The sequence below is a fragment of the Coenobita brevimanus genome, chromosome 70 (assembly GCF_032717465.1).
Source record: "Coenobita brevimanus isolate Jiangsu-jjx chromosome 70, ASM3271746v2, whole genome shotgun sequence".
In the NCBI taxonomy this organism is placed as follows: Eukaryota; Metazoa; Arthropoda; class Malacostraca; order Decapoda; family Coenobitidae; genus Coenobita; species Coenobita brevimanus.
Window position 1 is genome coordinate 57438663 of NC_137023.1, and position 12161 is coordinate 57450823.

The 12161-nt window shown below is 39.0% G+C and overlaps 2 protein-coding genes across 2 annotated transcripts; both read left to right on the forward strand.

The window, feature by feature from the left end:
• The first annotated feature begins 1783 nt into the window (after window positions 1–1783).
• Window positions 1784–6923, forward strand: LOC145406470 (60S ribosome subunit biogenesis protein NIP7 homolog). The gene is made up of 4 exons (XM_080277625.1): window positions 1784–1936; window positions 2488–2713; window positions 3842–3982; window positions 6537–6923. The coding sequence occupies exons 1-4, from the start codon at window positions 1881–1883 to the stop codon at window positions 6654–6656; spliced, it is 543 nt and encodes a 180-aa protein (XP_080133751.1). The 5' UTR covers window positions 1784–1880; the 3' UTR covers window positions 6657–6923.
• A 1769-nt stretch (window positions 6924–8692) lies between these two features.
• LOC145406457 (transmembrane protein 186) lies at window positions 8693–12021 on the forward strand. Its single transcript, XM_080277612.1, is given in 2 exon segments — window positions 8693–8766; window positions 11301–12021. Coding segments are annotated over 2 exon segments (795 nt in total).
• Window positions 12022–12161: the final 140 nt, after the last annotated feature.

The window sequence follows — 12161 nt, forward strand, 5'->3', positions numbered from 1 at the left end:
GAATGACTACCCTAACAAACCCACCTTCACTCTTTATTCTGGTACTGGTCACCCCTTGGCAGGAGTTCACAGGAAGGATCATGGCATTGGATTCAGTGATGATAATATTGATAATGGACCAAGAATAAAACAAAGATGGATATCTTTTAGAGATGCAGCATCATGAAGTGCAATAGTATGAAGCTCAGGTAAGGGGTAGGAGAGGACATAATTACAGCTTAGTACGTCTGCTGGTTGTCCATTGAATTTCTCCAGGGAGCATCCAAGCCAGTACAGTATAAGCAGTGCCTACATCAAATTGAGTACTGAGTGCAGTGTATCATAGATGTATCCCACTAAACAATAACAAGTGGTCTACTGTGGAGAGGTGCAAGTGTTTGGTACAGGTATCAGGAGCTGGGGATATGATGGATACATGGAGATGACACATGGCTTTGGAAACAATAACCCAGCCATGAGGAACATGACCAGTATGAGGCAAGGGATACTGCAAAAAGGGTTAAGTATTATTAATGATTCACTGATTGCATCATCATCATCAATGCCAGGAATATCCTTGGGAAGAAGGAACCTAATCCTTTAATTCAAAGAGCTCTCTCCTAAACTGAACAAAAATTATCTGAAGTAAAGAAAGATGCCCCCTCTTCTGTCTTTCATTACTTCATTCTTTCCTCTTCCTTCTGGCTGTGGGTGACTCTACACTGAGTGACAAGCCAAATGGTTTCCTGTACACCAGGAAACCATTTACTATGCTGGGTGATAACCATATAACCAAATTATGCTGCCTGGTGGTTTAGTGGGTAATTAAGGTGCTCCAATTGGATTGAGACGGTGAAGGTTTATTTCCAAGGGGTGGTTGGGGTTTATTGCTCACGTAATGCAACTCAGGGATGAGTGAGGCTGGTCACTCCCATCTTAAATGTCAGAGCCTATCTGCTTAGGCTCCTACGCTCCTCATGGGGGAACATAGGATTGGATTATAGATGGATCAATGCAACCACATGAAAATAATGATGGGGAAAAATGTAGCTTTGTACTGAGGGCTTCTTATCACAAAGAAATTTCTGTTGAAAATATTCATCTAGGGAAAATTAATTACAGTAGTATTAAGTCAACAGATGTGAAAGTAGGCTACTGAAATGGTGAGATGGATGTACTGTAGCCTACAGTGCCTTGTTAAAACTGAACACTGTGCTGAATTGAAATTATTGTTATGCAATGCCTATTCTAAAATGGAATATTTTATGTGATTGACCATGGCAGAGAGTAGACTGTGCAGCTGGGTAATGACTTTTACTGGTAGCAGTTGTGTCAGAGTAGGAAGCAGTTAAAAGACCGTGGTTAGATTCCATGGGCTGATTGTCCTTTTGTCAACTAGAGGTAACTGTGTTATCACAATAAAATGGTGGGGGGGGGAGGCGAAATGTTGTAGAGGTATTATTTCAATTCAATTTGTCGCAAGATTTTGTACAAAAACTTATATGCAACCTCTGCTGTTTGAAGGTATCATTTTCACACAATATAGCTACGGTACGAGTTGCATGCATGGTTTTAGGTCTAGATTTGTTTTTTGTTTTTTTTTTAATAGATATTTCGTCGCGATATACATGCCGACACCACTTAACGCTGTCCGTGCTTAGGCGTGATATTGGAAAACCATCTGAATTATATAAGTTGGGCAAACGTAATTTTCAGTTGAAAATTGCTTTAAAGCTGCTTGGCGTACAGTTGAATGTATGTGGCGAGGTATTTTGACAATGCGAAACTCCAAAACAAAATAATAACGCGTGGTTGGTTGGCTGGACGGGACCGAAGGGAATTTATTTGGCTGTTCCGTTGATTGTCACTTGAAAATTGCTGAATAAGAACGGTGCCTCACCATGAGACCTCTAAGCAACGATGAAACAAAGTTGGTGTTCGCCAAACTAAAGAAATAGTAAGTGAATGGGTGTTTGTTAGTCTCATGTGCAGGCATCTGATAAGCGGATGTTGTACGAATTTGTTATTCCTGGTGTTCTTAGAAGCTTTCATATTTTTCCAGACAGAAGCTTATAAGTTAAACTATGAAATATTGCAATTTAGGTTCATTTCGGTTTCAATCATGTGGGTTCATTTGGGCACCCAATAATTCGTACAGTACTAAATAGAAATATGTGATTGGTCGAAGTTAACAGTACAGTCCAATTGTAGTTGTTAGTAAGTCAATATAATCACTATGAATTGTTTGTTAGAATAGGCTGTATTAAATACCGTAGCTTTTCAAGTTGAATAGGTAACAACTGTACCATAGGCTAGATCTGTCTGTGTAATGCCAGACACCTTAATCCTGTAAGGGTTGGCTACGAACAAATGGCCTCCATGTCACCCAATCTCCCCGATATTTCACTGCCCTGCTCCCAGCTCACACCTCCGTCTCTCATTTACCTCTCCACTCCATAGGCTAGATGGATCCACCAAATACAGCCTAACATGTAATCCATGTTACAGTATTGGGAACAACGTCCGGTCCCTGCTTGAACGCTCAGATGGCCTTTACTGCTTCCGGTTGCACAATGGTAGAGTTTACTATGTGAAGGAGGACATCATGAAGTTTGCAGCATCATTACCACGAGAGAACTTGGTGTCAGTGGGGGTCTGCTTTGGCAAGATTACCAAAGGAGGAAAATTCCTAGTCCACATCACAGCACTAGAGTTCCTTCACCCATACTGCCCGGTACCATAATGGGAAATCTTTAGGGAGATATAGTACCACCTCTTAAAAAAATAAATAAATAAATAAATTTTATATACATATATATATATATATATATATATATATATATGTACCGGTATATATATAGCCTATACCTTTTAATTGATTCAGTGACTTTGTAAGTGTGTACAGAAGTGCATTTTCCAGTGTAAAGAGGATCTCTCTATAAAAAATGAAATAATGATTACATAAAGAATAGGTTAGGATATGTTTGTTTAGGTTAGTATGAAATAGGTTAGTGTAAAATAGGTTAGGTTAGGATAAATAAAGTTGTTACCAAAGTTTGTCAGGTTTGGATTAATTAATAGGCACTGATAAGGGTAATTTTGTTTCAAAGAAGTACCCTAAGAAACATCAAGACCTGAAAACTCACTTAGAAAATACTCGGAGAATCTCATGAAGAGGTAAGGAGAGGTTGAGAAAAAAATTAATAAAATTTGATGGCCCTTTGTCTCCATAAAGATTACCCCATAATGTTGCCACACTCTCAATGTCAAGTACAGTACTGGCGCCATCATGTCAGACAGTTGTATTTATCTTTGGGAAGATTTTTTCCGTTGAAGTTAAAGCAAATAATTTTAACCATCCTTAACTTCATGTATTTTGCATTCAGATATATCGTACATAATTAACCTAGAATAAGTGTTACATAGTTTAAGGTTCCATGGAATATCATGGAATATTGGATGATGGATATAGATGATCATACAGATACTGTAATCTGCAGTTTTCTTTTTCATCTAGCTACCTTTGCTTATTATAGTTTCATGTTAGATCTTACTGTGTCATTATTGATGTACTGTTTCAGGTATACCAGTATTTCATTAAAATACCCACAGTGCCTATGGGAAAATATAGCTATTTCTGCTGTTTGATGGTCACGTAATTCGTTAGGAAATAGAGTAGCCACTTTTTAAAGGAAATTTTCCATACACACCATAGCAGTCAGTCAGATTGTATACCTGTAGATATTTTCATTTTGTTTTGGTCATGTATATACTGTTTACAGATATCATATGACTTCACTTTGTTTTCATATACATCAGCTACTTTATGCAAAAAGTAGAAGTAGATTCTATTCAATTTCAGAACAAAATATGGGTCAAGGAATCAGCTGAGCAGAATTTCATGTATGGCAATCATGTATACAAGTCTGGGTTGTCTCGTATCACTGAAAATACTCCAAAGTATTCCGGTGTTGTTGTTTACTCTTCAAAGGATATTCCAATGGTAAGAATGTGAAATTCTTTTTGTTAATGATATTAATACAGGACACTTTAAACTTTATGTGAAGGATACATATAAGTGTGTGTGTGTGTGTGTGTGTGTGTGTGTGTGTGTGTGTGTGTTCTTACCTAATTCATCTTACTTAATTGTATCTTAACAGGAATGAGTCAAGTTCATACTGTCCTGTATATTAAATCACTTTTATCATACCATCCATCCATCCATCATCTAATCCTACGTTGCCCCATGAGGAGCACACACTATTTCATTTGGTAGTTCATTCCACTGATCAATTGCCTTGTTTGGGAAACTGAATTTCCGTACATCTTTGTCACCTCAATTTTTTTGTAGTATTTTGCAGTGTACTCTTGCTGATGCCTTCCCGTAGGTTATATGCTTCATCCATCCATCCATCATCCAATCCTACACTGCCCCATGAGGAGCGTAGGAGCCCAGGGGTAGGCAATTGGTCCTGACATTTAAGATGAGAGTGACCAGGCTCACTCATCCTTGAGTGGCATTACATGAACAGTCAACCCCAACCATCCCTTGGATATAAACCTTCACCGGCTCAATCCGATTGGAGCGCAGTAATTACCCACTAAACCACCAGGCACCAAAATTTGGTTATATGGTTACCACCCAGCATTGTAAATGGTTTCCTGGTGTACTCATTGTAGAGTCACCCACAGGCAGAAGGAAGAGGAAAGAATGAAGGAAAGAAAGCCAGAAGAGGGAGTGTAAAGTTACCCACAGCCAGAAGGACAAGGAAAGAATGAAGGAAAGGAAGACAGAAGAGGATGGAGGAGAGGAAAGGGCTGACACCCGACAGCAGCACTACATCGAGTGAGTGGATGGTGAGCGCCCCCACCTACCACAATTACATTTACGTCTATTTCCTCTTTCCCTGAAATGCATTTATAAAGCATAATCATGTCTCCTCTTTTCCTTCTATCCTGTAGTGTTGGTATATTCAGTTTTTCTAGGCTTTCTTCATGACTTAGATCCCTTAAGCTTGTTACCCATCTTGTAGCTGCCCTTTGAACTTTTTCAGTCTTATCTAAGTGTTTTTTGATATACGGATCCCAAACTACTGATGCATACTCCAGGGTTGGTGTGATGAATGATGTTATTATCTTTCTCAGCATGTCTTCATTTATATAATGTGAATGCAGCAGTGTATACATGTTGCATACCTTCTCAGTGATGTGGATAGCCAGAGATAGTCTGTTACTGATAATCAGTCCTAGGTTCTTCTTTCTTTCTGATATGTGTAGGGTTGAACTTCCTAGCATATTATCCGAATCTGGTCTTTTTCCACTTTTACCAAACTTAACTACATGGCATTTGTCCACATTAAATTCCATTTGCCATCTGTTGCTCCATGTGTTTGTGTGTGTGTGTGTGTGTGTGTGTGTGTGTGGAGAGAGAAAGAAGAAATATATGCAAAGAGAACGTTTGACTTTTGTTGAGAAGTCACTTAACATTGTGCCTTAGTCATCTTGCAGATATGAGGCTAAACTCCCAGATATATTGCCTAGGTTAACACCAGATAGTTTTGTTTAGCTAAGGTAAATCCAGTCTGATGGTGGCATTGATATGACAAGGCTTTAGAGCTGCCTGGTTATACAGATATTACTCAAACCCCTCCCAGTCCCCCAAAAGGAGAATGAAGGACTTCAAATTGGCAGCTTTGTCCTGCAATCCACGGGGTTCATATTCATAAGAACTTAGGGATAAAACTACTATTGATAGAGTTAATTAGGGCCATATCTAGCTTGAAGATTGGTATTTCATTGTATTAAAAAAAAAATCATCAAGAGATAGAAAGATTGAAATCTAAAATATCTCGGCAGGTTGAGGGGTAAATTGATTTTAAGTGGAAAAATGAGCCTTCTCTGTAGATAAGGTATGTTAAGCTTGAATAAGATTTATTAGCTGAAACAGAAGCTCAGGTCAAAGTGTCAGTCAGATCACTCCAGTGTGATGACACACTGTGTTTTGCCTGCCATGTTCAAATAATTTTATTTACCTTTAGATCTTAAATGTCGGGACCAACTGCTTAGCCCCGGGCTCCTACACTCCTCATGGGGCAATGTAGGATTAGATGATGGATGGATGAATAGACTTTTCTGGGGGCAGGAGTTAGAGTCGTCATTGACACTTTTATTACCGGAGATTCTTATCATCACCATCATCATTATCATCAACTTCCCAGTTTCATTTCCTTCCCAAAGATGAAGTAAAATAGGGTCTAGAAAGTAAGAAAGAGAAAGCAGGATAGAAGGAGAAGTAACAACACCATGCCCAGTGCAGTGAGCCACACAACTCAACTCACCATTCTAGCCCTAAAAATCCTTACTGGTTGTTCACTTTACAGGCATAGCCTTCCACACCTGTGCACTGTATGATAAAATTGTCTGTTAGAAAGAATAGTAATAAAAGGTTTGATTGGGTTAGTAGCAAGAACACTACCTAGTAATAAAGGTACATTTGAATTGATGGGGTTAATTTGTGATCGGTTTAATACAGCACACTAACTGCCTAATGTTGTCAGGGATTTGGTGTGGCAGCGAAGGCAACAAATGAATGCAGACACGCCAACCCCATGGACATTGTGTGCTTCCACCAGGCTGACATAGGAGAGTATATTAGGAATGAAGATGCATTAATATGATTATTATTTCCTATTTAAAGAATGAAGATGCATTAATGTTTTTTTTTTTCTTTCTACATGACTGAGCAAGAAGAGTATATTAGGAATGACGATGCATTAATATGATTATTATTTCCTATTTAATGAATGAAGATGCATTAATATGTTTTTATTTTTTTTCTGCATGTCTGAGGATTTTGTTAGAAATGAAGATACATTGATATAATTTTTTTCCTTGATGAGATTAATCTTTGATAGGAAGAGGAAATACAGCATTATTTACTTTCTTTAATGTGGTATTTTATTTTCCCTTTCACCATATCACACTAAAATATGTTGTTGGATTGACTGTCTCTTAGATATGAAGTACATCTTTATCATTCTTCATCATCATCATCATCCAATCCTACGTTGCCCCATGAGAAGTGTAGGAGCCTGGGGCTAGGCAAGTTGGTCCGGACATTTAAGATGAGAGTGACCAGCCTCATTCATCCCTGAGTGGCATTATGTGAGCAATAACTCCAACCACACCTTGGATATAATCCTTCACCAGCTCAATCCAATTGGAGTGCTGCAATTACCCACTAAACCATCGGGCACCATAATTTGGTTATGTGGTTACCACTCAGCATAGTTAATGGTTTCCTGGTGTACAGGAAACCATTCGGCTCATCACTCAGTGTAGAGTCACCCATAGGCAGAAGGAACAGAAAAGATAAAAAAAAAAAATATGATTAGGTCTTTGAGGTGGAACCAGAGTTCCATGGACAGGAATGGTGTTTGGATGAGTTTCTCTGCCATTTTACTTGGCATGCTATGATGACTCACCCCTTCAGGATGTCATCCCATCCTTAGGTGAAAAAGTAAACTTTAAAATATGTAAATTAGCTACTCTTCATTCACTTCAATAGTTGATTATGATGTCAGAGTTCAGTGGTTTTGTGCATGTATTCCCTTATCTGTGAAGCAGGTGTATCACTTCTTGCACTGAAAAGTTTCCTTTCCCCTCCCTTCCCTCCCTAGCTTTGATGTTTCTCTTATGAAGAGTGCCTATATATGGCATTTGGCAGTAGTTAAGCAAGTAAAGTGTAAGAGAAGATTTAAATGAATTTTAGCAACCCAAGACAAAGGAGACTGCTACATCCTTACCAATTTGTTTCTGATGGTAGATTTTTGCGACCATCATTCATTCACTTGATGTAGTATTGCTCATTTTTTCATTTGCCATTATCATTCTTTTTCTAGATCTGCCCATCTCTCTTCCCATTTCTCCCATCCTTCTTGCCATTCTTCATTACCCTTCTTTCTATTTCGTGTGACTACATTGAGTAACAAATCTAATGGTTTCCTGTAACCCAGGAAATGATGTACAATGTTCGATGGAAATCATTTACCCAGATAACCGGGTGATATGGAGCCTACTAGGGTGCCCATGTTAACTGGGGTGGAGAGGTGTAAATGCGGAGTCCATTCAGGCATCATACCTCCACATTTTCCTGCACCTGGAGGTGCTATCTGCCACAGAGGAGCAGTGGTTCACTGCATGGGATGGCCCTGTACGGGCAATTGCTTGCCTGCAGTTGGTAAGTCTGCTTGGCCAAACAGACCAGGGTTATTTAACAATCATCAGTTTATTCTTGAGTATGGTGATTTGATATTCCATCGTGTTTTTCTGCAGTTTTCGTTTATTATGGAACACGACTACTGTACTGAGAATATTCAAGGGCAGGACACTACAAAATAACTAACAAAGGGGAAAAAGGAATGTTCCCCCGAGCTAAACTTTATTAGGTCATAAAGCCCTGCTAGGTGACGGGAGGGTGCTATCCCACCCAGCATGGCAGCTACCGGGCGTGGTGCAAACTCACGACCCCCTGCTCCCGAGTCCAATGCTCTACCACTGAGCCACCCTGCCCCCAGATAATGAACAAAATGACGAAACTCTCTCATTATTGCTGTCTGTGTGAGTGTAGAAGGATGTATGCATGGAACCTATATGGTGTTGAAGGTTTGTACAGTCAATACATTTAAAAAAAAAATAATAATTTATCGTTACCATGATCATTTTGCACCATATCCTCATACAGTACATGTTGACAGTATATGTGTTTACCGAACACTACACAGAATGGTATGTAAATCCTTTATCTTGATTGAAATGAACATGAAATTCCCTACTTGCAGGAATCTTGAAGCTGTCAGGGTAAATTTTTAAAATATTATAGTCCTTAAAAATTAAGTAGAAGAAAAACGAATAATTCATTCTTGGTTGTTGAAATTTAAACATTTCCATATAATATATATATATATATATATATATATATATATATATATATAAACACCTACATTTTTTCCATAAGTAAGGTAAGAGTTTATGGGTGCAATGTATTCTAAAGGATTTTTTTTTTCTTTTTCACCGAATCATCCCGGCGCGTGTTGATGATTGGATGAGTTGGAGATGTGAGCCGTGAAGTTTCATTTGCAGTGGATTTTTGTGGTGGATTGAAAAGTTAGTTGTGACCAGGAGCACGTGATATAATTTTGGCTGTTTTTATTGCTGATACTGAATAATTTAAAGTTTCATATCCATCGAATATTTTGGAAGTCCAACTAAAAGTCTTCCAAAAGTTGAATGTATTGGGCTGTATCAGTTTTGACAGGTTACTGACGTAGTAATGCGGATTTAGTAATGAGAAAAAAGTAAAATACATCCCTTGCCTATGGTGTCAGCTATTTGACATAACGTTACAATACGGTGATGCCATGAAACGTGAAAGACTGGTAATCTGGGTGATATCCTTGTAAAATTTTCCTGATACCTCCAGCTTGGATAAACTAGACATTTCGAACAACATTAGGCCTTTCCCAAGTTGAATAATATCGTCTGGTAGTAGCTAGAATAGTATAAGAATGATGTCACACAAAGAGGTGAAGGAAAAAGTCTATTAATGGGGTTCTGTATAAGAATAGTGCTTCATTAATGGGATTTTGTATGGAAATTCACTTGGAGGTTTGGATAATTTGGACACTTTGAGTCCTCTTGTATTTTTTTCATACCACATCAACAAGTCTGTGTTTAATGTTGCTTGTGCCCATACATTACTAGGTTATGCTATTTGCATATGGATTGAGGTATGTAAGCTTAGGAAGGTGCCAGAGAACATCCTCATGTTGTGGCACAAGTAGACCTTGGTAGTTCCACTTCTCAGCTGAGCATATGTGACTCAGTTCCCTCCCACTCTCCTGAAAGGAGGATGGTGGACTGGAAGAGAAGGGCAGTATCAGCCTGCAGTCTGCTGGACAGTATGATTGGGGCCAAAGAATATAAGTTTCCACTAATTGCCCCAGTCCTGTTAACCTTGCTGTCATATAGTGTTTTATCTACCTTATGTAAGCATTTTTAAAGGTAGTGTTAAGCTGACGATCATTTCCAGAGGTGCAGTTATTACTACTATTTTGTGTGATGTGGTTTCACTTTTTTTTTTTTTTTTTGTATTGCTAAAGGGGGCTAATGAGAAATAATAATGTTTGCGTTTGTGGTGCTTAATGCAAAAAAATGAATTACATCATTTAGGTTAGGATTGTGTAGCCTTCTGTACTGAATTTGGCATGGATCTCTCAGCCTGAACTTTGTATAAATTTGTTGAATGGCCATGTTACTAAAACTGAGATTGTGAGTGTGTATGCAAATCACCAATTTCAGAGGGTCATTTACGGAACAGTTATGAGCATGGGTGGTGCAGGAGAGGGACACCTTCATGCAGTGGCATCAGTAATACTGGTTGGATCCACTGCCCAGTTATACAATGACCAATTCCTTCCCTGTTTTGGTGGACTGAAAGAGAGTAGCTTCAGCGTGCACTCCAATGGTTTCATGTTCAGATGAGCCTAGGGTTACAAGTGCTTTTTCTACTACAGTAGCCTATGCCGCATAATTCATAAGTGTTCATTCAACAGTCAGAAGAAAAGCCATATACAATATATACATGTCACTCTCCACATGGTTAGGGGGCAAGGTGGCTCAGTGATAGAGCGCTGGACTCAGGACTGGGAGGTAATGAGTTCAAGCCGTGCCCGGTAGCTGCCATACCAGGAGGGATAGCGCCTCTTGTCACCTAGCAGAGCTATATGATTTAATAAGGTCTAGCTCAGGGAACTTTTTTTTTTCTCCACGTGGTATTAAGAAATGACTTTCCTCTACCTTCAAGCAGTCAGTTATAATAATGCTACCCAGAATCACTTTAATATCCTAAAAGTGAATAAGAACCTTTCTCCAGACCTAATTGTACCATCCTGTGTTTAACTATGGTGCATAGAAGATGGGGATATGATGCTGATTTGAATGGTGATTATTATGTACCGTATACAGTATTGTATAGCATTTTCATAGTTTTGTAGCTCATTACAATAAAGAGTACCATAATACTGTGCAGTATCTACAGAGCAATCATTATCAGGAATAGCACTGCCTGTACAGTTTGAGTTAGGATGGGTTAGGTTAGGTTTGCCAGTATGTTATTTTAAGTTGGATTTGGTTCTGTACTACTCTTTTCTTGACAAAGCCATTTGATACTTAACCTACCCCATCCCAACCTAACTTAATCCATAGGGGCAGTATTGTTTTGGATGATTACCAGTACCTATAGAGCACTTTATGCTTTGCAGGGTAGAGTGTGCAATGCTCAGTACATCATTGTTGTTCAGACAGCTGTGCAGGAGAAGACTGACCATATCATCTCTGTCGTCCAACAACTACCGAGGCATCAGAATCTCTCCCACATCCACATTCACCGAGGATGTGCAGGCCAATAAAGTTTATGAAGATGGAGTGCATGATTTTAAAGTGATTTATAGGTTTCGGTATATTAGGGCTGCGCGTGTAGTGTGCCGACTAAAGCTGTACCAGACGGCAATAACGACCTTGGCTGTGCCTTATGCTGGATACTTGGCAAGTGTTGGCACTGTTACCATAGGGACATTTGCCACAACCACACTGGTAAATGTATTAGCCTTTGTTATGCTGTATGTTATGGGAGAGTTCTTTCGTCGTATAGTGGGCATAATTTACTACAGCCCGAAGACGGACTTGACCAAAATCTCCCACCTGACATTCTGGGGCCGGCGTAGAGACCTTGTTGTACCCCGGGTGGACATTGTGCCAATCTCTGACACCTCTGATTCACCTGATGATATTTACGTCCACCTTTTCCGCTACTCACAGCCTGAATTTTCACTCTTCCTCTCCTTCAGATTTGGTGGCATTGTTGATCATGAGAAGTTTAGCAAAATATTTGGCAATATAAGTTAACAAGAGCAGGTCGAGACAAAAACCAGGCTGTACATTATCGCAGTACTGCACTGTAATAAGGAGAAAATAAATAAATAAATAAGTAAACGGAAGTTACTGTGCAGCTAAGGAAATAAGTTACTGTACTCAGAAATATAATGCGTCTTGTAATGTTAGTGCATATTTAAGAAAGATACAGCATACAGTACCAGGTACTGGTATTAGATGGGAGCCTACTG